General features: G+C 44.3%; 1 protein-coding gene across 1 annotated transcript; it reads left to right on the forward strand.

Annotated features, from left to right (window-relative positions):
- The first annotated feature begins 24,283 nt into the window (after positions 1 to 24,283).
- LOC124616463 (wiskott-Aldrich syndrome protein homolog 1-like) lies at positions 24,284 to 25,120 on the forward strand. The gene has a single exon (XM_047144771.1). The coding sequence runs from the start codon at positions 24,284 to 24,286 to the stop codon at positions 25,118 to 25,120; it is 837 nt and encodes a 278-aa protein (XP_047000727.1).
- Positions 25,121 to 25,977: the final 857 nt, after the last annotated feature.

Here is a 25,977-nt window from a genome sequence, read left to right on the forward strand (position 1 = left end):
ATTGCGGAAGATGATATTCGTATCTCTGGTGACATTCGAATAGCATTCCTTTAATCTATAACAGAGTGTACATTTGTAATTAAATGTCTAAATGGGTATGTAAATTACATTTCCATCTCTTATACTTAAAATTCAATTACGTGAAACGTAATTTATAGAAGGTTCGATGAGCTTACTAGAAAGTATCACGTAATTTATAAAAGATTCGACAATTAGCTCGTGCAAGAGAATGTTATTTAGTGGTTGTTTTTGTATTCTTAATCTCTAATTACTAAATCAGCACCAAATAAATTGTAAGAATCTGGATGGCAGCCTATGGTGTAGAAACGTGCGCCAGTACCTATCAGACCTGTACATCTGTGTAAAAAACTTAAATTTCTGCATGTCTCGTCTGCATTTGAGCTTCAAAGTTGCCATGTCTCTCAAATTTTATTAAAGTGAAGGGTATCATGGTTATAAATTTTATTAATGTAAGAAGCTATTGGCTGCAAGTGAGGGACAAACTTCCTTAAAAGTAATATTAAGACAATGCACAATCATGATGTTGGGGAGTCAATATTGAAAGCAGCACATGGCAGACGTAAGCAGAGCGTGCGTATCTGTAAACACACCGGCAAAAGTGGTGCGAGCACCACTGACGTCGAAATAAGTGTCCAAGGATAGAAAAGCAACTGGAATCACTCAAGAGAGGAAAGTCCACTGGACCTGACGGGATACCAATTCGATTCTACACAGAGTACGCGAAAGAACTTGCCCCCCTTCTAACAGCCGAGTACCGCAAGTCTCTAGAGGTACGGAAGGTTCCAAATGATTGGAAAAGAGCACAGGTAGTCCCAGTCTTCAGGAAGGGTCGTCGAGCAGATGCGCAAAACTATAGACCTATATCTCTGACGTCTATCTGTTGTAGAATTTTAGAACATGTTTTTTGCTCGAGTATCATGTCGTTTTTGGAAACCCAGAATCTACTATGTAGGAATCAACATGGATTCCGGAAACAGCGATCGTGTGAGACCCAACTCGCTTTATTTGTTCATGAGACCCAGAAAGTATTAGATACAGGCTCCCAGGTAGATGCTATTTTTCTTGACTTCCGGAAGGCGTTCGATACAGTTCCACACTGTCGCCTGATAAACAAAGTAAGAGCCTACGGAATATCAGACCAGCTGTGTGGCTGGATTGAAGAGTTTTTAGCAAACAGAACACAGCATGTTGTTATCAATGGAGAGACGTCTACAGACGTTAAAGTAACCTCTGGCGTGCCACAGGGGAGTGTTATGGGACCATTGCTTTTCACAATATATATAAATGACCTAGTAGATAGTGTCGGAAGTTCCATGTGGCTTTTCGCGGATGATGCTGTAGAAAAACAGAGAAGTTGCAGCATTAGAAAATTGTAGCGAAATGCAGGAAGATCTGCAGCGGATAGGCACTTGGTGCAGGGAGTGGCAACTGACCCTTAACATAGACAAATGTAATGTATTGCGAATACATAGAAAGAAGGATCCTTTATTGTATGATTATATGATAGCGGAACAAACACTGGTAGCAGTTACTTCTGTAAAATATCTGGGAGTATGCGTGCGGAACGATTTGAAGTGGAATGATCATATAAAATTAATTGTTGGTAAGGCGGGTACCAGGTTGAGATCCATTGGGAGAGTGCTTAGAAAATGTAGTCCATCATCAAAGGAGGTGGCTTACAAAACACTCGTTCGACCTATACTTGAGTATTGCTCATCAGTGTGGGATCCGTACCAGATCGGTCTGACGGAGGAGATAGAGAAGATCCAAAGAAGAGCGGCGCGTTTCGTCACAGGGTTATTTGGTAACCGTGATAGCGTTACGGAGATGTTTAATAAACTCAAGTGGCAGACTCTGCAAGAGAGGCGCTCTGCATCGCGGTGTAGCTTGTTCGCCAGGTTTCGAGAGGGTGTGTTTCTGGATGAGGTATCGAATATATTGCTTCCCCCTACTTATACCTCCCGAGGAGATCACTAATGTAAAATTAGAGAGATTAGAGCGCGCACGGAGGCTTTCAGACAGTCGTTCTTCCCGCGAACCATACGCGACTGGAACAGGAAGGGGAGGTAATGACGGTGGCACGTAGAGTGCCCTCCGCCACACACCGTTGGGTGGCTTGCGGAGTGTAAATGTAGATGTAGATGTAGAGCGCAGCCACGGGCGCTGCCCTGGAATAACAGGCCGGTATGTAACAGTAACCAGACAGCCAAGGCAAAGATGAAATTGGAAATTTGTGATAAGTTCCTATGGGACCAAACTGAGGTTATCTGCCCTGCCGACCGATGTGACCGAGCGGTTCTAGGCGCTTCAGTCCGGAATCGCGATGCTGCTGCTACGGTCGCAGGTTTGAATCATGCCTCAGCCATGGATATGTATGATGTCCATCGGGTTAGTTAGCTGTAAGTAGGTCTGAGTCTAGAGGACTGATGACCTCAGATGTTAAGTCCCACAGTGCTCAGAGCCATTTGAACCATTCATCGGTCCCTAGTCTTACTCGCTGCTTCATCTAACTTTAACTAACTTACCCTAAGGACAACACATACACATCCATGCCCTTGGGAGGACTCTAACTCCGACGGTGGTAGCCACGCGAACCGTGGCAAAGATGAATACGGTAGCTAGATTACCTCAGTTTGAGAATCATTTCAAAGGAAGTTGGCATTTTGCTAGAAATCAGGAAGACCTTCAGTAGCATCATGGGAGAGCAACAGTGCTAGAGAAACTCGTACAGAGGCCTGTCAGTCTCAGTTACACTCACAGTCGGAGTCAATGCAAGCAAGCATAAGATACAGTGCTACAGTCGAGCAGCGGAGTCCGCATAAAGTGGCTGTTTCATGCTGCTACAGTACACTACGAGAAGACTGAACACAGTCGAGGGACGACAACTGAGCTTTCGGCAAGTATCTAGCGCTGTTACTGTCTTGAGTTACTAAACATGAAGCTCTGTAGAGTTTCTCTCTAGTAGGAGCAACAAGTAATTAGTTAATATTTTGCGTGTGCTGGAATATAGGAAGGAACAAGTGCTCTTTCGCACTTGTGCTCTGTTGCGAAAGATTGCCTGAATCACAACAAATAATAGTGTGTCGCTGCTAGTCGCAACGAGTGATACGGTAATTACTGTTTTCTATCCATCAGAAAACAGAAAGTAACGAGTGCTGCCTTGCTCTTGTCTCCTATTGTGGTTACAATATTTCATGTCTGTTATCGGAACAGGTTGCAAGCAGGCCGCTCATGTCTGACATTGAAAGACACAGCTCAGGAACCAGGAAGTTCTGGAACGTACACGGTGGTAGGGTGTAATAGTTGATGTGTAAAGATATGCAACCATTGTAAGACACCTGTTAGAACAAGAGTAAACTATTTGGAAAGAAACTGTTCTTAAAATTTATCCTTATGTGTTTCTACCCTTATTCACATTCTGCAAACCAAATGGTTCTCCTCCCTGATCCAAAATCATCAGTGCTAGGTATCAGTCCGTGAAAAGTAACTTAGAAGGGGACTGCGCCTACTCGTCATCACCGATTTCATCCAAGTTTGTAATGTATGCAGGGCTTCTTCACCATAAATGGAAGCGACAGAAGCGGCCAAACGTTTACAAAAAGTAGCACTCTAGCGCAGGTCTGACGAGGCGTAGGCCATTAATGCTGGGTATTTTACAGGAAGCGGTTGGCGCAGCGGAAAAAGTACAGAAGAGTAACCCTAGGGTCGTAACTCTACGACGTACTATTTCTTTTTATGCACCTAATTTTTAATTTGTACGTTACTTAGAGACCTAATAAATTCAAATAATGCTCAGTAAATTCTATTTATTAATATTTTGAAAAATACGTGCCAAGGGAATGCTAAGGAAAATTTGGGAATGTAAATAAACTTGTAGGAAAGGATTGTAAGGGGTACACGAGAAATTCGCATGAAAAATTACATACTTTTATTATTTAACAGTTGGTGATGTATGCGTGCTGGGATGATATTTTCGTGAAAATAGGGGAAACAGTAATTATCTCTCATTTCCCGTGTGTTGTAATTGCCAGGGTTGAGAAACTGAATGATTGCTTTAAAGTTTATATAGGAAAACATTATTCTCTTTCTAAAATACCCGATCGAGAGCTAGCGAGTGAATCTTCGTAGCCGTAGCTAGCACTGTCACCACAGGCCGATGGCCCTGTTTTACCTGCGCTGGGAACCTATTGCAAGGCGTGCGCCTGCCGAGAGCTCATCAAACGTCAAAATGAAATTGACGGAATTCGAAGCCTAAAACACATTAACTGCAGTTAGTTTTAGGAAAGTTATTTGCAGAGTCCTCGGAGACGCTGTGAGTAGAAACCTTTTAAGGAATTGATTCTAAATCCATAACATTTCTTTGGATTTCCCATTTCATGTCTTTTATGATCTTAATAAAACAGTCTTGAGTGCGAAAATGGTGGTTTATGATGCGTTTTGCCTTTGTAGGACATTATCATATTATCAGGGATTGTGAGGCAGTCTTAGAATGTGTAATAAACATACATTTGCCGCCGATACAGTTGTGACGGCTTGTGCAGTGGTGTATTACATACAGTACGTTGGGGATTATTTAGGTTCATTTGCAGCGTAAGTAAAGCAGAAATTGAGAACAGGGACTCGACCCCACGATCCTAAAGTTACCGTTCTCTAATCTTTACGCTGTCTCTTTCATTTCTGGCCAGGCTCTACATATACCATACATTTGAACGAAATCGGCGGTGAAAGTAGATGCAGTTCCCTTGTTAGTACATATCGGCCGACATGGTAGTCAGCGTCCTCATTACGCCATACAGGCCACCTCTTAATCTACAGCCGGTAGTAGGCCGGTGCCGGGAAGAGATAAAAGTCTTGAAAACTAGTTCACGGATACAACGAAACATTTCATAAATGACTACTCGCGGGTATCTACAGTTGTATTGCGTTAAGATACAGTCACGATGTTTTACAAAACCCACGCTAGAGAAGCTTAATAATAAAAATCAAACGAAAAGAAGCATCCCATAAACTGAAAAAAGTACAATAAAGACAGTTGTGTGTTTAATATATACCTGTCATTTGCACTGGCCCATTTGTAACTGGGTTATTCGGCAGTATACTTACGTATGGTAAACCCATGGTCTAGGGGTAGAGTCTTTGATTCATAATCGAAACGTCTTCCGTCCCGGGTTCGAATGCCACTGGTACTTAAATCTTGGTTAATAATCAGCATTGGCGACCGAAGACTTCCGGCATGAGAAGTCACTCATTCTGCCGGCCTTGTCAAAGAGAGAGGAGGAGCGGACAGAGGTACAGGGCACCGTATTGTTCTAGGGCAGGAAACTGCCACTAATGGTGGAAGAATCAGGAATGATCAACGGCATGAGGATGCAGAAGGCAATGGAAACCACTGCATTAAAGACACATAATGTGTATCCACAGGACATGTGGTCTGTAATTGAAGAAGTATCATGATGATCTCTCCATTGGCAAAAGATTCCGGGAAATCCCCGATTCTGATCTCTGGGAGAGGACTGCCAAAGGGGAGGTTACCATGAGAAAAAGACTGAATAATCAACGAAAGGATAACGCCGGCGCGTGGAATGTCAGAAGCTTGAATGTGGTAGGGAAACTAGTAAATCTAAAAAAGGAAATGCAAAGGCTCAATCTAGATATAGTAGGGGTCAGTGAAGTGAAGTGGAAAGAAGACAAGGATTTCTAGTCAGATGAGTATCGGGTAATATCAACAGCAGCAGAAAATGGTATAACAGGTGTAGGATTCGTTATGAATAGGAAGGTAGGGCAGAGGGTGTGTTACTGTGAACAGTTCAGTGACAGGGTTGTTCTTATGAATGGAGGGCTCCATGTGGTTCCTAAGTTGTGCGGTGACCATAAACCATAAAATTACCAAATAAGCAGCAACCAGTCGCAAAATCATGTTTTCTTTATTTACTTTTGCAAATCGATTTCAACTGATTAACAGCCATCATCGGTGCTACAAATACAAGAATAAAAATAAAAATAATTAATAACAGTGAGCAAATGAATAAATGTACATGAAGCAACGTAAAACCAATTAAATGTATATAGACGCATTAAACCATTTAAAATGCACACACAAATTTACCTTTCAAAGGATGTGTGCCCTGTGTAGTAACACTGCTGACTATGACAACGAGAAACCATAAGGGGGCGCTGCAAAGCAAACCCGCCCTCTATGCGAAAAGATACAACTAAAATAAAAATGAGATAATTTCCCTTTTCTGCTATATGTAATAACCTCAAATGCGTGTCAATTCGAGGAAGTTCATGTCCACTATTTATAATGTGGGCTGCAAAATTCGACCTATCAGCTGCGTCCTTTCTGTCAACGGCTACATGTTCAGCAAATCTAGTTTCAATTTTTCGTCCAGTCTGACCTACGTACCATGCTTTACAGCTTGGACAAAATATTTTGTAAACCCCCGACTGGTGTAAAACTTTTACTTTATCTACGCCATAACATAAAATTTGCCCCAAAGTATTCTTAGTTGAAAAATCAATCTTAATCTTGAGTTTCCTAAAAATAGCTGCAACTTTAAAACTAATTGCCCCATAGTATGATAAATAAATGTATTTCATTTCTTCATTTTTCCCTACAATTTCTTCATTTGCTCCCATGTCTTTATGCAGGGTGTTACAAAAAGGTACGGCCAAACTTTCAGGAAACATTCCTCACACACAAATAAAGAAAAGATGTTATGTGGACATGTGTCCGGAAACGCTTAATTTCCATGTTAGAGCTCATTTTAGTTTCGTCAGTATGTACTGTACTTCTTCGATTCACCGCCAGTTGGCCCAATTGAAGGAAGCTAATGTTGACTTCGGTGCTTGAGTTGACATGCGACTCATTGCTCTACAGTAATAGCATCAAGCACATCAGTGCGTAGCATCAACAGGTTAGTGTTCATCACGAACGTGGTTTTGCAGTCAGTGCAATGTTTACAAATGCGGAGTTGGCAGATGCCCATTTGGTGTATGGATTAGCACGGGGCAATAGCCGTGGCGCGGTACGTTTGTATCGAGACAGATTTCCAGAACGAAGGTGTCCCGACAGGAAGACGTTCGAAGCAATTGATCGGCGTCTTAGGGAGCACGGAACATTCCAGCCTATGACTCGCGACTGGGGAAGACCTAGAACGACGAGGACACCTGCAATGGACGAGGCAATTCTTCGTGGAGTTGACGATAACCCTAATGTCAGCGTCAGAGAAGTTGCTGCTGTAACGTTTACCACGTCATTGTATGGAGAGTGCTACGGGAGAACCAGTTGTTTCCGTACCATGTACAGCGTGTGCAGGCAATATCAGCAGCTGATTGGCCTCCACGGGTACACTTCTGCGAATGGTTCCTCCAACAATGTGTCAATCCTCATTTGAGTGCAAATGTTCTCTTTACGGATGAGGCTTCATTCCAACGTGATCAAATTGTAAATTTTGACAATCATCATGTGTGGGCTGACGAGAATCCGCACGCAATTGTGCAATCATGTCATCAACACAGATTTTCTGTGAACGTTTGGGCAGGCATTGTTGGTGATGTCTTGATTGGGCCCCATGTTCTTCCACCTACGCTCAATGGAGCACGTTATCATGATTTCATACGGGATACTCTACCTGTGCTGCTAGAACATGTGCCTTTACAAGTACGACACAACATGTGGTTCATGCACGATGGAGCTCCTTCATATTTCAGTCGAAGTGTTCGTACGCTTCTCAACAACAGATTCGGTGACCGATGGATTGGTAGAGGCGGACCAATTCCATGGCCTCCACGCTGTCCTGACCTCAACCCTCTTGACTTTCATTTATGGGGGCATTTGAAAGCTCTTGTCTACGCAACCCCGAAATCAAATGTAGAGACTCTTCGTGCTCGTATTGTGGTCGGCTGTGATACAATACGCCATTCTCCAGGGCTGCATCAGCGCATCAGGGATTCCATGCGACGGAGGGTGGATGCATGTATCCTCGCTAACGGGGGACATTTTGAACATTTCCTGTAACAAAGTGTTTGAAGTCACGCTGGTACGTTCTGTTGCTGTGTGTTTCCATTCCATGATTAATGTGATTTGAAGAGAAGTAATAAAATGAGCTGTAACATGGAAAGTAAGCGTTTCCGGGCACATGTTCACATAACATATTTTCTTTCTTTGTGTGTGGGGAATGTTTCCTGAAAGTTTGGCCGTACCTTTTTGTAACACCCTGTATTCATTGGCAAATTTTTCATAATTTTTTTGAACGAAGGGTAGCGGATAATCATTAGATTTAGCTATGGAAAAAATAATATCTAACTCAGTTATACGATCATCTTCAGAAAGTAGTGTACAGAAAACACGATTAAATGCAAATCTGAAAAACGCCATTTTATGCTGATTAGGGTGGACTAAATGATAGTTTATGATACAGTCAGTATACGTCTTTTTTCGAAATATGCCAAAATGAAGCCTTCCGTCATTATCCCTTATGTATAGATCCAAAAAACTAATAACCTCATTCGTTTCAAGTTCATATGTGAACTTTATTTTAGCATGTAATGCGTTAAATGAGGATACAATTTCGTTAATGTCATTTTCATCGCCATTCACAAGCAATAATATATCATCAACGTACCTAACGTAAAAGACAATTTCCTTTGGCAACTCAACATTCTCATGAAACCATCTGGTTTCAAGGTGATTGATGAAGACGTCAGCTAAAAAACCAAAAATCGCGTTTCCCATACTGAGACCGTCTTTTTGCATATAAATTTCGTCGTTGAACCAGAACTGTACGCTAGATGTATGCCAACTCCGTTTTACGTTTTGGCCTTATGATTAACTTTTGCTCTACTATAATATGATAAATAATTTTAAAAAAATTCTTAAAAAGTTTTTTTAAAATTTTTTCTATGGTGTGCTTCTCATCTATGTTTGTTCCGTTTAACTAATTTGTACAATCGCTTTTTGGCGTATATAACTGTAGTATGTGGTCGATAAAATCTTTGTCACTAGATCCATTTTTTGTAAATATTTCAGTATTTTATCATTACATTTTACCTCATTTTGTATGTCATTTCTTCTTCTCATTTTTATCTTAGCTATATCTTTTGGCATAGAGGGCGGGTTTGCTTTGCAGCGCCCCCTTACGGTTTCTCGTTGTCATAGTGAATTCTCGATGTATCACTTTATGTTTACCTCTGCTTAAGACAGTGTACCACTCAGGGCACATATTCTTTGAAAGGTAAATTTGTATGTGCATTTTAAATGGTTTAATGCGTCTATATACATTTAATTGGTTTTACGTTGCTTTATGTACATTTATTCATTTGGCCACTGTTATTAATTATTTTTATTTTTATTCTTGTATTTGTAGCACCGATGATGGCTATTACCAGTTGAAATTGATTTGCAAAAGTAAATAAAGAAAACATGATTTTGCGACTGGCTTCTTTTTATTTGGTAATTTTAGGGTTGTTCTTATCAGAATCGACAGCAAACCAACACCGACAACGATGGTTCAGGTATACATGCCGACGTCGCAAGCTGAAGATGAAGAGATAAAGAAAGTGTAACAGGATGTTGAAAGGGTAATACAGTATTTAAAGGGGTATGCAAAACCTAATAGTCATGGGGGAATGGAATGCAGTTGTAGGGGAAGGAGTACAAGAAAAGTTTGGGACAGGGAATGAGAAAGGAGAAAGACTAATTGAATTCTGTAACAAGTTTCAGTTAGTAATAGTGAATACGCTGTTCAAGAATCACAAGAGGAGGAGATATACTTGGAAAAGGCAGGGTAATACTGGAAGATTTCTGTTAAATTACATCATGGTCAGACAGAGATTCGCAAATCAGATACTGGATTGTAAGGTGTACCCAAGAGCAGATATAGACTCAGATCACAGTGTAGCAGTGATGAAGAGTAGGCTGAAGTTTAAGACATTAGCCAGGAAAAATCAATATGCAAAGAAGTGGGATACGGAAATACTGAGGAATAACGAGATACAGTTGAAGTTATCTAAGGATAGTAATAAGGAATAGGTCAGTGGGCAGTGCAGCTGAAAAGGAATGAACATCTCTAAAAAGGGCCACCACAGAAGTTGGGAAGGAAACGTAGGTACAAAGAAGGTAACTGCGAAGAAACTATGGGTAGCACAAGAAGTACTTCAGTTGATCGATGAAAGGAGGAAGTACAAAAATGTTCAGGGAAACTCAGGAATACAGATATACAAGTCAATGAGAAATGAAATAAATAGGAAGTGCAGGAAAGCTAAGACTAAATGGCTGCAGGAAGAATGTGAAGACATCGAAAAAGTAATGATTGTCAGAAGGACAGACTCAGCATACAGGAAAGTCGAAACAAACTTCGGTGACATTAAGAGCAAGGGTGATAACATTAAGAGTGCAACGGGAATTCCACTGTTAAACGCAGACGAGAGAGCAGATAGGTGGAAAGAATACATTGAAAGTCTCTATGAGGGGAAAGATGTGATAGAAGAAGAAACAGGAGTCGATTTAGAAGAGGTAGAGATAGGGGATCGAGTATTAGAATCAGAATTTAAAAGAGCTTTGGAAATTTAAGATCAAATAAGGCAGAAAAGATAGATAACATTCCATCAGAATTTCTAAAATCATTGGGGGAAGTGGCAACAAAACGGCTATTTACGTTGGTATGCAGCATATACGAGGGTTATTCGGAAAGTAAGGAACGATGGGTCGCGAAATGGAAACCACAGTGAAAATCCGATGAAGTTTTGCACAGATGGGTTGGGCAGTGTCTCTAGTATGCCCGTCTATTGCATTAAGTCGTTCTTTTTAGTACTGAGCACACTGGGAGCACATAAAGATGCCTGGAACAATAGTGTCTCCCGCCAAGTACGAGGGCCTGGTGAGGGATTTCACCTGAAGCTATGCAGCCAAGTTTACACAACTGCCGTGCGATTTCTTTTTCAAGACAATTCTCAGCGGAATTCTGCAGGGGCAATGAAGATGAACCTGCATCGTTTTCAATTGGAATTGTTTGATTACCCACAATACATCCCGTAATTGTCTCCCACTAAGTTTCATCTCTGCTCACATGAACCGCTGGCTAAGAAGACAACGGTTTTGCACAGACAACGAGCTATATGCCAGCGTAGAGAATTGGCGGAAAGCACTGGCGGCTGCCTTCTATAACGAGTGTATTGTAAAGTTGGTACAACGCTACGACAAACGTATAAGTCCGATCGGTGACTATGGAGATAAGTAGCTGTAAGTTGTAGCTAACTGTTGAAAATAAAACAGTTTCGATTTTCACTGTGGTTTCCATTTCGCGACGTATCTTTCCTTACTTTCCGAATAGCCCTCGTATGAGTCTGGCGACATACCATCTGACCTTCGGAAAAGCATCGTCCACTCAATTCCGAAGACGGCAGGAGCTGACAAGTGCGAGAATTATCGCACAATCGGCTTAACAGCTCATGCATCCAAGTTGCTTACAAGAATAATATGCAGAGGTATGGAAAATTGAGGATGCGCTAGTGACCATCAGTTTGGCTTTAGGAAAGGTAAAAGCGAGAGAGAGGCAATTCTGACGTTGCGGTTAATAATGGAAGCAAGACTAAAGAAAAATCAAGACACGCTCACAGGATTATTCGACCTCGAAAAAGCATTCGACAATGTAAAAAGGTGCAAGATGTTCGAAATTCTGAAAAACGTAGTGGTAAGCTGTAGTGATAGACAGTTAATATACAAATGTACAACAGCCAAGAAGGAATAATAAGAGTGGACGACCAAGAACGAAGTGCTCGTATTAAAAATGGTGTAAGACATGGACGTAGCCTTTCGCCCCTACTGTTCCATCTGTACATCGAGGGAGCAATGATGGAAATAGAAGAAAGGTTCAGGAGTGGAATTAAAATTCAGGGTGAAAGGATATCAATGATACGATTCGCTGATGACATTGCTGTCCTGAGTGAAAGTGAAGAAGAATTACACGATCTGTTGAACGGAATGAACAGTCTAATGAGTGCAGAGTATGTATTGAGAGTAAATCGAAGAAAGACGAAGGTGATGAGAAATAGTAGAAATGAGAACAGCGAGAAACTTAACATCAGGATTGATGGTCACGAAGTAAATGAAGTTAAGGAATTGTGTTACCTAGTCAGTAAAATAACCAATGACGGACAGAGCAAGAAGGACATGAAAAGCAGACTAGCAGTCTCAAAAATGGCATTCCTGGCCAAGAGGTGTCTACTAACATCAAATATCGATCTTAAATTCAGGAAGAAATTTCTGAGAATATACATCTGAGAATATAACATTGTATGGTAGTGAAACATGGAAAGTGGCTCAAATGGCTCTGAGCACTATGGCACTTAACTTCTGAGGTCATCAGTCCCCTAGAACTTAGAACTACTTAAACTTAATTAACATAAAGACATCACACACGTCCATACTCGAGGCAGGATTCGAATCTGCGCCGTAGCTGTCGCGCGGTTCCAGACTGTAGCGCCTAAAACCGCCGGCTGAAACATGGACAATGGGAAAATCGGAACAGAAGAGAATCGAGGCATTTGAGATGTGGTCTACAGACGAATATTGAAAATTAGGTGGACTGATGAGGTAAGAAATGAGGAGGTTCTGCGCAGAATCGGAGAGGAAAGGAACATGTGGAAAACACTGACTAGGAGAAGGGACAGTATGATAGGACCTGTTAAGACATGAGGGAATGACTTCCATGGTACTAGAGGGAGCTTCAGAGGGCAAAAACTGTAGAGGAAGACAGAGATTGGAATACATTCTTCAAATAATTGAGGATGTATGTTGCAAGCGGTACTCTGAGATGAAGAGGTCAGCACGGGAAAGGAAGTCGTGGCAGGCCGCATGAAACCAGTCAGAAGACAAAAAAAAAAAAAAAACCCTGTAAACCCCTCCCTCTTCCTCAATCGTCTGTACATGAAGAGGAGAAACAACATACTGAACCGGACGGTGTGGCCGAGCGGTTCTAGTCCTTACAGTCTGGAACCGCGTGACCGCTACGGTCGCAGGTTCGAATCCTACCTCAAGGCATGGATGTGTGTGATGTCCTTAGGTTAGTTAGGTTTAAGCAGTTCTAAGTTATAGGGGATTGATGACCTCAGAAGTTAAGTCCCATAGTGCTCAGAGCCATTTGAGCCAACATACTGTGGCTTGTGACCTGGGGAGGGCCATCGAAAACTTCTTCGTTTACAGATTGTTACTTCTGTGTAGACGTGTGTCAGTCGGTAGGTATTGCATCTCTCCACATTTTCGTTGGGACATCGTCTACAATTTAATTACTACAGTTCTTCTCATCCCGAGTTTCACTGCTGTTGTAAATGATTTAGTTTCCTCTACTGCATATTCAACCCCCACAACTGGAATTACACCCGCAGGCTGCACACGTCTCACAGTTACCACTGTAAGAAGTGACTTTCCTACCGGGTTCCACCCAACCCACCACCTGACCCTCCTCACGTGTTATAGCACATTGTTTACAATGGACTCTGCCTATCATAGAACTGTGTTCTCACAGTGAAATACTCTGTTTTCTGGACGTCGTTAGTGGCGTGTGTCTGCATTTTTCTTATGTTCGGGATGAGTAGCGAAATGTCGGAGGACGATCCTTCTGCTTACTACAGTCCATATGGTTTTCATTTAGCATTTCTCTGAGAATGAGCAGCGACTCTTCTAGTCTGTATTCAGGGTCAATATACGATGGTTGGAACTTTAATAGCAACAACTATTTATTTACAGCTCGTATCAAAGAGATAAGTGTTTCAAAGTTTTATTGACCTTCAAGGTAGTCACCAGCATTGTGTATAACCCGTTGCCAACGATGTGGAAGTCGTAGGATACTCCTAGCTGTGCCAGTTGAGTTGACAGTTCGAGCGCCGTGGTCTACGAGTTTGTAGCATTTCCGGAGCGAATGCCGTGAAGTGTTTCATTCAGTTTAGAAACTGAGTTGAACTCAAGAGGGTTTAAGTCAGGGGAATCCAGTGGGTGGTATAGCACTTAGCAGCCCCATCACTCAGACTAATCAGTAACAGCTTGCACTGTACGTGCTTGAGCATTGATCTGCAAAATGATGGTCAGGTCCTGCAGAAAGTGTCATCACTTCTGTCTCTATGCTGTTTATTTTTGGAACACAACCTACGACCAGCTTAGAAACAGATCGATTCCGTGTTTCTGGCTTATGAATTATCGTCTGAGTTATGTGACTGGATCTGTGACTTCCTGTCAGAGAGGTCACAGTTCGAAGTAATTGACGGGAAGTCGTCCAGTAAAACAGAAGTGATTTCTGGCGTTCCTCAAGGTAGTGTTATAGGCCCTTTGCTGTTCCTTGTCTATATAAACAATTTGGGAGACAATCTTAGGTTGTTTGCAGATGACGGTGTCGTTTATCGACTAATAACGTCATCAGAAGATAAAAACAAATTGCAAAACGATTTAGGAAAGATATCTGAATGGTGCGAAAATTGGCAGTTGACCCTAAATAAGGAAAAATGTGAGTTCATTCACATGAGTACTAAAAGGAATTCGTTGAACTTCGGTTACACGATAAATCAGTCAAATCTAAAGGCCGTAAATTCTATTAAATACCCAGGAATTACAATTACGAACAACTTAAATTGGAAGGAACACATAGAAAATGTTGTGGGGAAGGCTAACCAAAGACTGCGTTTTATTGGCAGGACACTTAGAAAACGTAACAGATCTACTAAGGTGACCGCCTATACTACGCTTGTCCGTCCTCTTTTAGAATACTAGTGCGCGGTGTGGGATTCTTACCAGATAGGACTGACGGACTACATCGAAGAAGTTCAAAGAAGGGCAGCACATTTTGTATTATCGCGAAATATGGGAGACAGTGTCACTGAAATGATACAGGATTTGGGCTGGACATCAATAAAAGAAAGGCGTTTTTCGTTGCGACGGAATCTTCTCACGAAATTCCAATCACCAACTTTTTCCTCCGAATGCGAAAATATTTTGTTGACACCGACCTACATAGGGAGGAACCACAATAAAATAAGGGAAATCAGAGATCGTACGGAAAGGTATGGTGTTCATTCCTTCCGCGTGCTATACGGGATGGGAATAATAGAGAATTCTGATGGTGGTTCAATGAACCCTCTGCCAGGCACTTAAATGTGATTTGCAGAGTATCCTTGTAGATGTATATGTAGATATAGATGAACGAAACTTCATTGTAAGATCTACGAGGTCCGTGGGACCGTCAGACAGCTAGAACACACAGCCACAACAAATACATGTCTATCTTACCGATTCAATGTTCCTAAATCGTTATCCCTCATGGCATAAAAAATTAATAGTAATAATTTTCGAAGAGAATTGTCGTCAGTAGGTTTATGGTCTCTGAGGCTCTGAAAGCCATAGTCGAAAGGAAATAAAGTGAACAAATCCCTCACCTTTCACACGAAACAATGAAGGTCGGTTAGAAACCGTGGGGCTTCAAACACACTCGGAAACATACGGAAAAGTGTGGAATCGTTCTGGCGACGATACGGCCACAAATGATGAAATATACTGACATAAGAGACTTAAGCAAAGGATAGATTGTTCTGGCACGGTCTGGAACGAGCATCTCAGAAACAGTGAAGCTGGTTGGCTATATGTTATACGTATGCCGGTGTCGTTGTTATGTCTGGAAAGTGACTGGGGGACAGCGGAGCTACGAGTGGGTCACAAAATGTTAGACGTCCGAGTTACGTCACACATTGTGGACGTTGGAGGCTTTCGCGGTCTGTAAAGTAGAATAGGGGGTTAGTTTCGTCAGACCTGACGGCAGAGCACAATGCTGTTTCCAAGCGCCAATTTCTCGGGACACATAGTTCAATCCACTTAGTTTAGCCTGGGACTCCTCAGCAAACGACCACCACGTCTTTCCACTCTGACTAACGACCGTGCGTCAATGGAAACGTGTCACTTGGTCGGATTGCCGACCGGTGTGGCCGAGCGGTTCTGGGTGCTTGAGTCTGGAACCGCGCGACCTCTACGGTCGCAGGTTTGAATCCTGCGTCGGGCATTATTTGAATGGCCGTGTCCGGATACGCCATCTTACAGGCGAGCGGCTGCAGGAAAAATACACCGCGCCTTGAACACAGACGGGCTGAAATAGTATTATACACTATGGGGGATATCCAAGTGGACTTCCATGGGACCTGTGTTAGGAATCGAAGGCACCATGGCAGCTGTGGATTACATGGGCATTATTGCGAAATACCTGTAACCTTTCATGCTTGATGTCTTCCCCTACAACGATGGCTACTTCCAGCAAGGTAATTATCTGCTTCACAGCGTCAGAATTATGATAGAATGATTTGAGGAGCGTGATATCACGTTGATATCTTGTGCACCAAATTCTCTTGTTCTGAACCCGCTGGAAAACATCTGGGATGCTATGTGTTCTCATATAGGCGCTCACAGTCCACTTGCCCATAATTTATGGAACCTGCATTCCGTGTGAGTGGGCATTGAGTGGGCATCTGGTGCGACATACCTACGGAAAGTTACCAAGGACTTGCCAAACCATTGCCACGCACAGTCGCTACTGCATTGCGTTCCAGAGGTGAAACAGTATGGAATTAAGCATGTATCTTGTTTGTGATCATTTTTATTTTAGGCTGCACATTGTCTGAGATTTTACTGGAAGTTTTAGAACAAGGACAACGCGTACGACGTTAAATTATGACAAAGTGAACGTCACTGGATGAATGAATGTAAGTGTGAGGGAGTGAGTGCGATTTAAAGAAGTTTTAATCTTCTGTTATTCGCAACCACCCACCCACCCACCCATCCGCACACACACACACACACACACACACACACACACACACACACACACATGCATGCCTGCACACTGTAGTTGGTAGCTATACGGAGATCGGACGAGGAGTTATTGTATAACATACTTTTTTAACTCGACAAACTCGTACGCAGGGAAGTATGGGAATCTGTGAGTCTATCCTGTAAAATTCCAACGATCTCCTTCTCCTCGGTTATGTTTCGACCTTTGGCAAAACCAACCCGACATTCGGAACTGTGCTAGTCGATGTTTCTGGAAGTTTACGTCCCTCGAGTCCCTCATAAACTCGATGGGGTGGCAGCTGAAACTTGCCGCCATTACGTCAGTCAGGGACTGGCTCCAGGAGCCGCGCTCTACCGGGGCAAATGTTTTAACTGAGTTATCCAGGCTCTATTTGCGACCTCACCCGTAGCTTGTCTGTAAAATTCGTTCAGGCCGTTTATTACTTTAACATAAGAAAATTGACGTTCCTCCGAGGAATGAAAATAGTCTCTGTGCTGTTACCGCGTCAGAATTGATCTCAGACGGGAGCTTACTAGGATTCCATTATTACTAACGCCAGGAACAGCTGAACGGTCAAAGACTTCTAATGATACTGTTGGATGGAAAAGGTTAAACTCAGCTTTGATTGAAATTTTAACGTGGCAAACTATAGGGAGCATTTTATACGAGGACGTCGCAAAGACTAATTTGTCTGTGGCCACAGTAGTTGTGTTTTACTACCTTGACTGTCATGAAGAAACTGTTCCGTTCAGTTTCCAGTTACATTACTTTTTATTCTGTATATTACTACGAGTTTCTAGGATCTTTTTCTCATACTCAGGCTTTTTCTTCTCGCTTGCATAGGCAAATGAAAGGTACTGAAGTAGTCGATAAATATTTGGTAGTTTATGAAGTAAGTGTTCAAATGGCTCTGAGCACTACGTGATTTAACTTCTGAGGTCATCAGTCCCATAGAACTTAGAATTACTTAAACCTAACTAACCTAAGGACATCATACACATCCATGCCCGAGGCAGGATTCGAACCTGCGACCGTACCGGTAGCGTGGTTCCAGACTGTAGCGAATAGAACCGCTCGGCTACCCCAGCCGGCGAAGTAAGTTACCTTGATGCACTCTAAAAATAAGCGACTACATCAAGAAAACATCAGATTTAGTTTGAAGGTTACCAGACAGCTAATTTCAGTGTACTTCTGTAATTTTGTTCCGCGTGGATGCAATAGAAAACGTTCGACGCTGAAGAGCTGCAGGCTCGACTCCGGTCGACAACTCGCAATGGAGGGTGAACCTCTGACAACACCAGATACTCGTGCTGCGAAACATCAGGAAAATCATTCAACAAACGTTCGCCGAATAACTCGAGATAGAATCTAACGGGCAGTACTTAAACAGTGATTCTGTGCAACAGATATGGATACGTGATCCTCGTCCGATAGAAACTGCGTGCCGTGCGTAGTTGTGCGTAGTACTCTAGTCCGTGTGCGCGATCTGTACTATAAAATGCATGGACAGATTGTGCGTGCGAGAACTTTATTTATAATAAATTGTTGTGTTTGTAGGTGCACTTGAGCATGAGCAATGCGGGAAACAAATGGCTCCACAGATAATACTAGTGAGACAGACGAAAGAAGTAGTGGTAGCAGGCCAGACGACAGAGGTACAGGCAAAGACAGACACATTAGAATACTGAGTAAATCTATAGTCACCGGACTGCGATTAAATAAAAGGATTGTTAGGCAGTAATATAGGACAGTAAGAGAAATGCTAAAGTAGTGGACAGCATAAGTTGCCATGTAAACTAACCTAACCTAGATGTAGGATTACACCATTCGAGGGCGAGAAGACCAAAGTCCTGTTGAGGTCCTCGCCCTTGGGTAGATCGGGCGTTGGCTGCCCAGGACCGCAATGCTCAATGTCTTTCTGGGGTACTTCCTCCCTCGGCTTCCTGTTGTTCTATCTTCTTGCTAGGGAAAGGTGGGCGAAAGTGATCAGGGCGGGTAAAGTGGTACACTGATCAGCCAGAACATTACGATAACCTGTCTAAAAGCCGGTATGTTCACTTTTGACACTGATAACAGCAGCTCCGCGTCGTGGAATGGAAGTAATGAGGCTTTGGTAGGCGGCTAGAGGGAGTTGGCATCACATCTGCACACACCTAGGCACCACATCTGCACACACCTAACTCCTGTAATTCCGGGAATAGGGGCGATGAGCTCTGATACCTTGTTGTCACATCCCAGATGTGTTCGATTGGGTTCAGATCGGGCGAGCTGGCCAGTACATCAATTGGAACTCGCCACTGTGTTTCTCGAGCTACTCAGTCACACACCGGACATTGTGGCACGACGCACTGTCTTTTTGAAAAACGCCACAGGTGTCAATATGAAATACTTTAATTGAGTGTGTTTTATATGACAACCTGAGGGTTCATCTGGATCTCCCACAGGATATGCCCTCTATTACAACTGATAATGAGGCAGCGGTCTGCGGTCTGGTCTGCAACCAGGGTACGATATACCTTGGCCGTCATGGTGATCGCACAAGCTCCACTGAACCCATGGATGCCCATGTGAATGTTCCACAGAGTATAATGGAGCCGCCGCGAACTTGTTAACGATCCCCCTTTTCCCCTGGAAGACGATGAGTTCACTTCCTCCCACCGGCATGATGAAGAAACTCTGAAAATTCATCAAGCCATGCACCGCTCTGCCACTGCGCCACTGTCCATTCCCTGTGGTCACGTGCCCATTTCAGTCGTAGCTGCCGATGCCGTGATGTTAAAAATTAATGTCGTGTGACTAGGGCCTCCCGTCGGGTAGACCGTTCCCCGGATGCTAACGCCACTTCGGTGACTTGCGCATCGATGGGGAAGAAATGATGATGATTAGGACAACACAACACCCAGACCCTGAGTTGAGAAAATCTATCACCCAGCCGGGAATCGACCCCGGGCCCTTAGGATTGACATTCTATCGTGCTGACGACTGACGACTTTCTTTCTTTTTCTTTTTTTTTTTCAATTTCATTTTGTTCGTTAATGTTCGTTGCGTTTGTTCTGGGCGGACGTCCCATGACACCCCTTGAACTTCGTTGTCGATCCATTCACTCAGTTTTTTTTTTATTACAGAGGGCTGCTAACCCTCAGACCGAACACGCTGAGCTACCGTGACGGCACCACTCAGCTACCAGAGGCGGACATGGTGTTAACATTGGCATGCGGAAGCCAATCGTTAGGAGTGTTTGGGTCATGTTGTGTTCAGGCACATTTGTGCTCTCCCCAGCACTAGAATCTGATGTTAGTTGCGCCACAGTTCACCGCCTGTCCTGTTTTACCAATCTGCCTAGCCTACGGCGTCCGACATGAGTAATGAGATGTGGCCGCCCAACCCAATGACGTCTGCGCGTGGTTTCACCTAGGTTTCGCCAAGTGTTGAAGACACTCACCACAGCACTCCTCTAACGCCCGACAAGTCGCCCAGTCTCCGAAATGCTAGAGCTGAGCCTCCGAGCCATCAGAATCTGCCCTTGGTCAAACTCAGATAGATCGAGCGCCTACCCTATTCTCCACACGGACAGCACCCTCACAGATGCATTTTCATTTCATAACCAGTTTTAAGTTTATAAGTAGTTCGAGTTCCAATAGCATTCAGTTTTTAAAATAATGAGAAGTGAGACACGCTTGATTTTTTTTTCAGTGTTATTACAGAATTCGGCCAGCTATAGGCCGTTTAGGACTTAAGACGATAGTGCAATCTTTTCCTTCTTAGGCATTCAGATATGTATAGTGCTTCCAGTTTAAATTACTGTTGCATTGTGGTTTGCCTGGAACAATATTGATCTTTTATTATAATGATTTTGGGTGAGTTTGTATGGTAATCCGTTTTAGTCGATGTTTCTTTACTTGTAGTGATACCTAGTCCATTGGTTTGCATCCAGTCTCGTAGATACTTCAATTTATCAATTATTTTGGTGTTTCCGTGTTGCGATTGTATATAATTATGTCTTCTTTGTCTATGTTCAATGTATTCCGCTTTTTCATACAATATTTGTAATCCGGTTTCAGCGGCATTTTCGTTAAGTGCTTCTATTATTATTGTCTTTGCATCTCTTTTGTTCTCAGAAATTATTGAAATATCGTCACATCAACTCTTCCTCTTCCTTGTGCCAGATGTATTCTTCCGATATTTTTCTCTTGTAGTTCCGTCCATGTCTGAGACCAGACCGAAGAGAATCTGCAAGACCGCATCGACATGCCGAACCACTGTGTCAGTTCAAGGAATTTAACTTTTGAAGTTGTGTCTTTGAGTATCTGTTCGAGGAATTGTCTTTATGTTATGTATATATGGTATTCGTATATTCCCGTTACAAACTTCTAGGACGTGTGAACGGGAGTGAATACACTATATGCTGAATGGGAATTTATTTCTGGAAACGGCTTCCCCCGTCGGAGGTTCGAGTCCTGCCTCGGGCAGGTGTTGTTCTTAGTGTAAGTTAGATTAACCAGTGTGTAAGCTTGGGGACCGATGACCTCAGCTGTTTGGTCCCATAAGAACTTACCACAAAATTCCAAATTTATGTCCGGAAATGTGCCGTTTCAGTTCTACGACGGTTTCAGATCATGTGGTTAACTTATCCACTTCTGCTTGAGGAACTGAATTAGGCGTGATGCAGTACAATTATTAGGTACCCATCGGAAAAGAAACATAAAGGAACGTCTATTTATCCCTTAAGCAAATTTGTTTGTATTAGCACTTGAAAATTATGTGCTTACATTATTCTAAAACAAAACGTAACCCAGCATATTGTACGTACAGAACAGTACTGATGCACTACAATGTACGATGTGGCTACTAGAAACGTTGTTACTAACATTGTACCTACGAAACATATTCTGGTACACACTCTCCATCCCACCTGGTGTCACTTCAGTTTCTAGTGGAGCGGCCAGAACTCAGACCATAAGATCTTCCTCTGTCTCAACAGAAGTCTTGCACATTGAATTTTGAATACGACCCCACAGACCCGCCTGACGTAGTACATATCATCCTGTCTACCCTATTGCAGATATGGACAAGCAATGCTGAGACTTTTCTTTTTCCCTCAGCATTGTATTTTCCAGAATTGAAATCGTCATATAAAGGGAACGGTATGTCTCCAATCATCGTTTCCTACTTAATATATTATGTACTCACCTCTACAAGTACTAGAAGCCCATAGCAGGAATTCCTGACCATACCACATGTATATCAACCGTGATTTATTTTCAAAGAATATTCTTAAGAATTTATTTTATTTACTAACGATTCATCAAGAACATTAACACATTTAATCGCACTATGTCAGCATGGAAGTAGCTGCCAGGGAGTAACTGATGAAATCATAACCAAATTCCTTTTAACAAATGGGAATTTCATTCACTTTAATAGTGACTAAAAGCATTAAAAAAAACAGAATCAAAATTATAATCAGAAAGCGCCCTCTAAATATCAAAGTTACAATTTATTCAGAGGCAGAAAGAAACAAGTTTTTACTGTATGAGCTTTCGGGCAGAGGACGTTGCCGCTGCCTTTTGACACGGCCGTAGTTACGGCCGCTCACAACAGCCACTGAAAGACTACACTGATGCAAATCTGCAACACACCAGATAACTTTAAACTAAGGGTTTTAACAATTTACACAAGCACCCCCGTAGGAGGGATGGAAATGGTGCAAAACACTAACAATTAAAATATTAACTTTGCCACCGAAGGTGCAACTTGATTTTAACTTCTAAGAAAAGTCTTACGGTGAAAGGGTGGCAACTTTATATACTAAAATGATCATTTAAATAAAAGCCCATGAAATGCTATATTAAATAAAATTCTACAAGGTTGGCCAAACAATAGTTAAGATGCTCTGCGGTACACACATACCGCCTCTAAAGATCATAGACAATAATATCAAAGTTTCCAAAGATCAAAACATATTTCAGGTATTAGGCCGTTACACTCCAAGCAATAAATTCTAAAACACACCAAGTCCGACAAGCATGACAGAGGCAGCTACTAACGTACGGTAAATAGATAGGGAGATTACCGAACAACTCAAACCGCAGGTTGCTCTAACCCGCCCCTACTCCACAAGGAAAAAACAGACCACCCAATTTTTAAACAACCACCTTCCCGCGGTTGGGCAAACGGAGATAAATGGTGGGACGACCCCAAAGCAAAACGGCTGGTGACCTCACCAAGAAAACAAGTATAATTTAACAAGAGTAAATCAAACAAGATATCACGAATCACTTAACTTCTAATAATCTGCTATTTCTCGAGAAGACCTGGCGCAGCACCCCCAAATCGATCTCCCGAACCGTCCACTGCCAGACGCTTCAACGGACGCAGGAAGGCGAGCCGATCTCCCGTCTCACGGCGTTGCAGCTCGCACCGGCCAGCCTGACGTCGTGGGTTCACTCCTGTTGCTCTCGTGTCGACCGCGAAGCCACTACCCCTCGCTATACGCTGCGGCCCACTGGACTCGCGTGGCGACCTCACATGCGCCGACGCTCAAGACGGACAAGTCATCTTGTGTCGCAGTGCGCGACCTACCAACCGCTTGATCCAACCGCCAACGACCATTGCCTGAGCAAAGTCGAGCAGACTGGCGGCCTAACGCGCAGACTCACAAGCTGGAACTAAGCCCCGACCGGTCCAACACTCGCTGAGTTCTCTTATTGGCGGAGTGAAAAGACTCTCATTTTGCCGGCTTTAGAGGTTGATCCAAACAACAGACATACTAGCACTCCGAAAGACACTAACTGCTTGACAAATGTGGACGAGAGACAGAATATAAAGCTGGGAACGAGAGACTGACCCAGACTGACCGACTGGCGAACTCACAGCGCCCCTTAAATGCACGTGAACAGGCCACCTTTCCCCTTTCCTACCACACCAAAGCTGCGATTGGCACAGCGGCGCCACCGCCAGAAACGGAGGGCGACTGCTTCACACTACGCGCTGCGACGCGCTCTTCAAAACAGCAACTTTTACCACGGCTCAGTATAATTTAATAATATGAAAACACGAACTGTCTTAGTAGCTAGGTTGGTTATTTGTAAATGGTAGGAAATAAAGAAAAGAGAAAATAAATGTCACTTCAGAAGAAGTCAATCGAAATTTTACGTAGTTGAGAAAAATTGTAATATTCTTTTAGAAAAAATAAATAATAATAGTTCGATTGGCGCATAGTAGAGTGAGGAGTTCGGTGAGTGGGGCTGTGGGCTGACGACCCAGGTGAAGGACGAGGGTCATCAGGTGGCCGCAGCGGCGCGAATGTCAGCAGGTGGCTGCGCCCGGGCTGCGCGCATGCGCCGAGGGCCGCGAGGCGCGGGCACGGCCGGCCGGGCGGCAGTGAGGCGCGGGATGCGGGCCCGCGCGAGACAGGCGCCAGCGGCAGAGCAGGCGGCATGACGGCGGCCGGCGCGCGGCTCCCTCCGGACAGAGTCCGCGACCTGTTCGCGGGCATCTCCGAGGACGACGACGACGACGACGAGGACGCGATGCAGGACAAGCTCATCCCGCGGCCCAGCCGCCGGGGCCAGGCCTCGGCGGGCTTCGGCGCTTCCTCCGCGGGCTGCCGGAGTAGCAGCAGCGACAGCAGTGGCGGAGGCGGCGGCGGAGGCGGAGGCGGCGGTGGAGGCGGCGGAAGCACGGGAGCGCGGAGGCGGCAGCCGCCGCCCCCGCCGCCGCAGTCGCAGGCGCAATTCCAGCACCAGCGGCGGCGGTCGTTCCACCGCGCGGCCGACCTGTCGCCGCGCTACCAGCGCGCCGGCGAGTACTCTGGCCACCACGCGCCCGCCGTGTCGCCGCCCGCGCCGCCCCCGCGCCGGCGGGCGTGCTCGATCGCGGTGGCGCGGCCTCCGCCCGAGCTGTCGCTGTCGCGGCTGCTGACGCCGACCCCGACGCCCGACTCGTCGCCGCCGCGCTCGCCGCCGCCCGCGCCGCCCAGCACGCTGCACCCCAACCTGGCGCGCTTCCTGCGCGCCGACTCTCCGCCGCCCATGGGCTCTCGCCACGGGCCGCCCGCGCTGTGCCCGTCGCCCGGCGCCACCACGCCCGTCTCCTCGCGGCCCGTCAGCCCGCGGCCCTGCTCCTCCGGGGGCGGCAGCCCGGCCCACTTCCAGCAGCAGCACCACGGGGGCGGCGGCGGTGCCGGGCCCTACAGGGCCAGGACGTCCTCCATGCCCGCCGTCCCCAGGCACCGCGTGAGTATCCGCAACTCCATCTCCCTCTACGCCCTGTGAACCTAACCGGAAAAATTTTTCGCATATCATTGTTTTTGTATTATGAAGAAAACAGTCTTTGTACTAAGACAAGATTTGAAACTTCCTGACAGATTAAAACTGTGTGCCGGACCGAGAGTCGAACTCGGGCCTGGTAGAAGTGAGGCTGTGAGGACGGGGCGTGAGTCGTGATTGGGTAGCTCAGTTGGTAGAGTACTTGCCCGCGAAAGGCATAGGTCCCGAGTTCGAGTCTCGGTCCGGCACACAGTTTTAATCTGCCAGGAAGTTTCATATGAGCGCACACTACGCTGCAGAGTGAAAAACACATTCTGAAGACAAGATTTAATGTATACCAAAGGCCGTCAGTAATTTTGTATGGAGATGAACTTCATCACATCACGTGTTACTTTGCTGCTGGGAAATCTGTGTCGTTATTAGAATCCTCGTGTCCTCCAATAGCGACGGAGGGCGGTGCGGATATCATGTGTCCCACGCATCGATGCCTGATACGTCGATAGGACGTGAGACATTGTACACCAGTTCGAGTCACCAATATGTGTCGGTTAGTAGTCCATAACATATGATCCTTCACAAGGTTTATGGAACAGGTTTATAACACCAGCCATAAAGGCAGCCAGAAGTTGCATATCTGGTGTCCTGAGCTCTTGACATACAGTTGTCCAAAAGAGTACCATTAGCCTCCGAAAATCCTACAAAATTCCAAAGGTAACCCCTACGATTCTGGTGTTTTACTAGTTTCCGCTTTTCCTATGGCATCCAATACTTCTTCTTCAGTCGTGGTTCCCACGACGCATAACATGATCCATTAGTTCTATACAGCTGTTGGTTCGTAGTCCATAACATATGATCCTCCACAA

The sequence above is a fragment of the Schistocerca americana genome, chromosome 5 (assembly GCF_021461395.2).
Source record: "Schistocerca americana isolate TAMUIC-IGC-003095 chromosome 5, iqSchAmer2.1, whole genome shotgun sequence".
In the NCBI taxonomy this organism is placed as follows: Eukaryota; Metazoa; Arthropoda; class Insecta; order Orthoptera; family Acrididae; genus Schistocerca; species Schistocerca americana.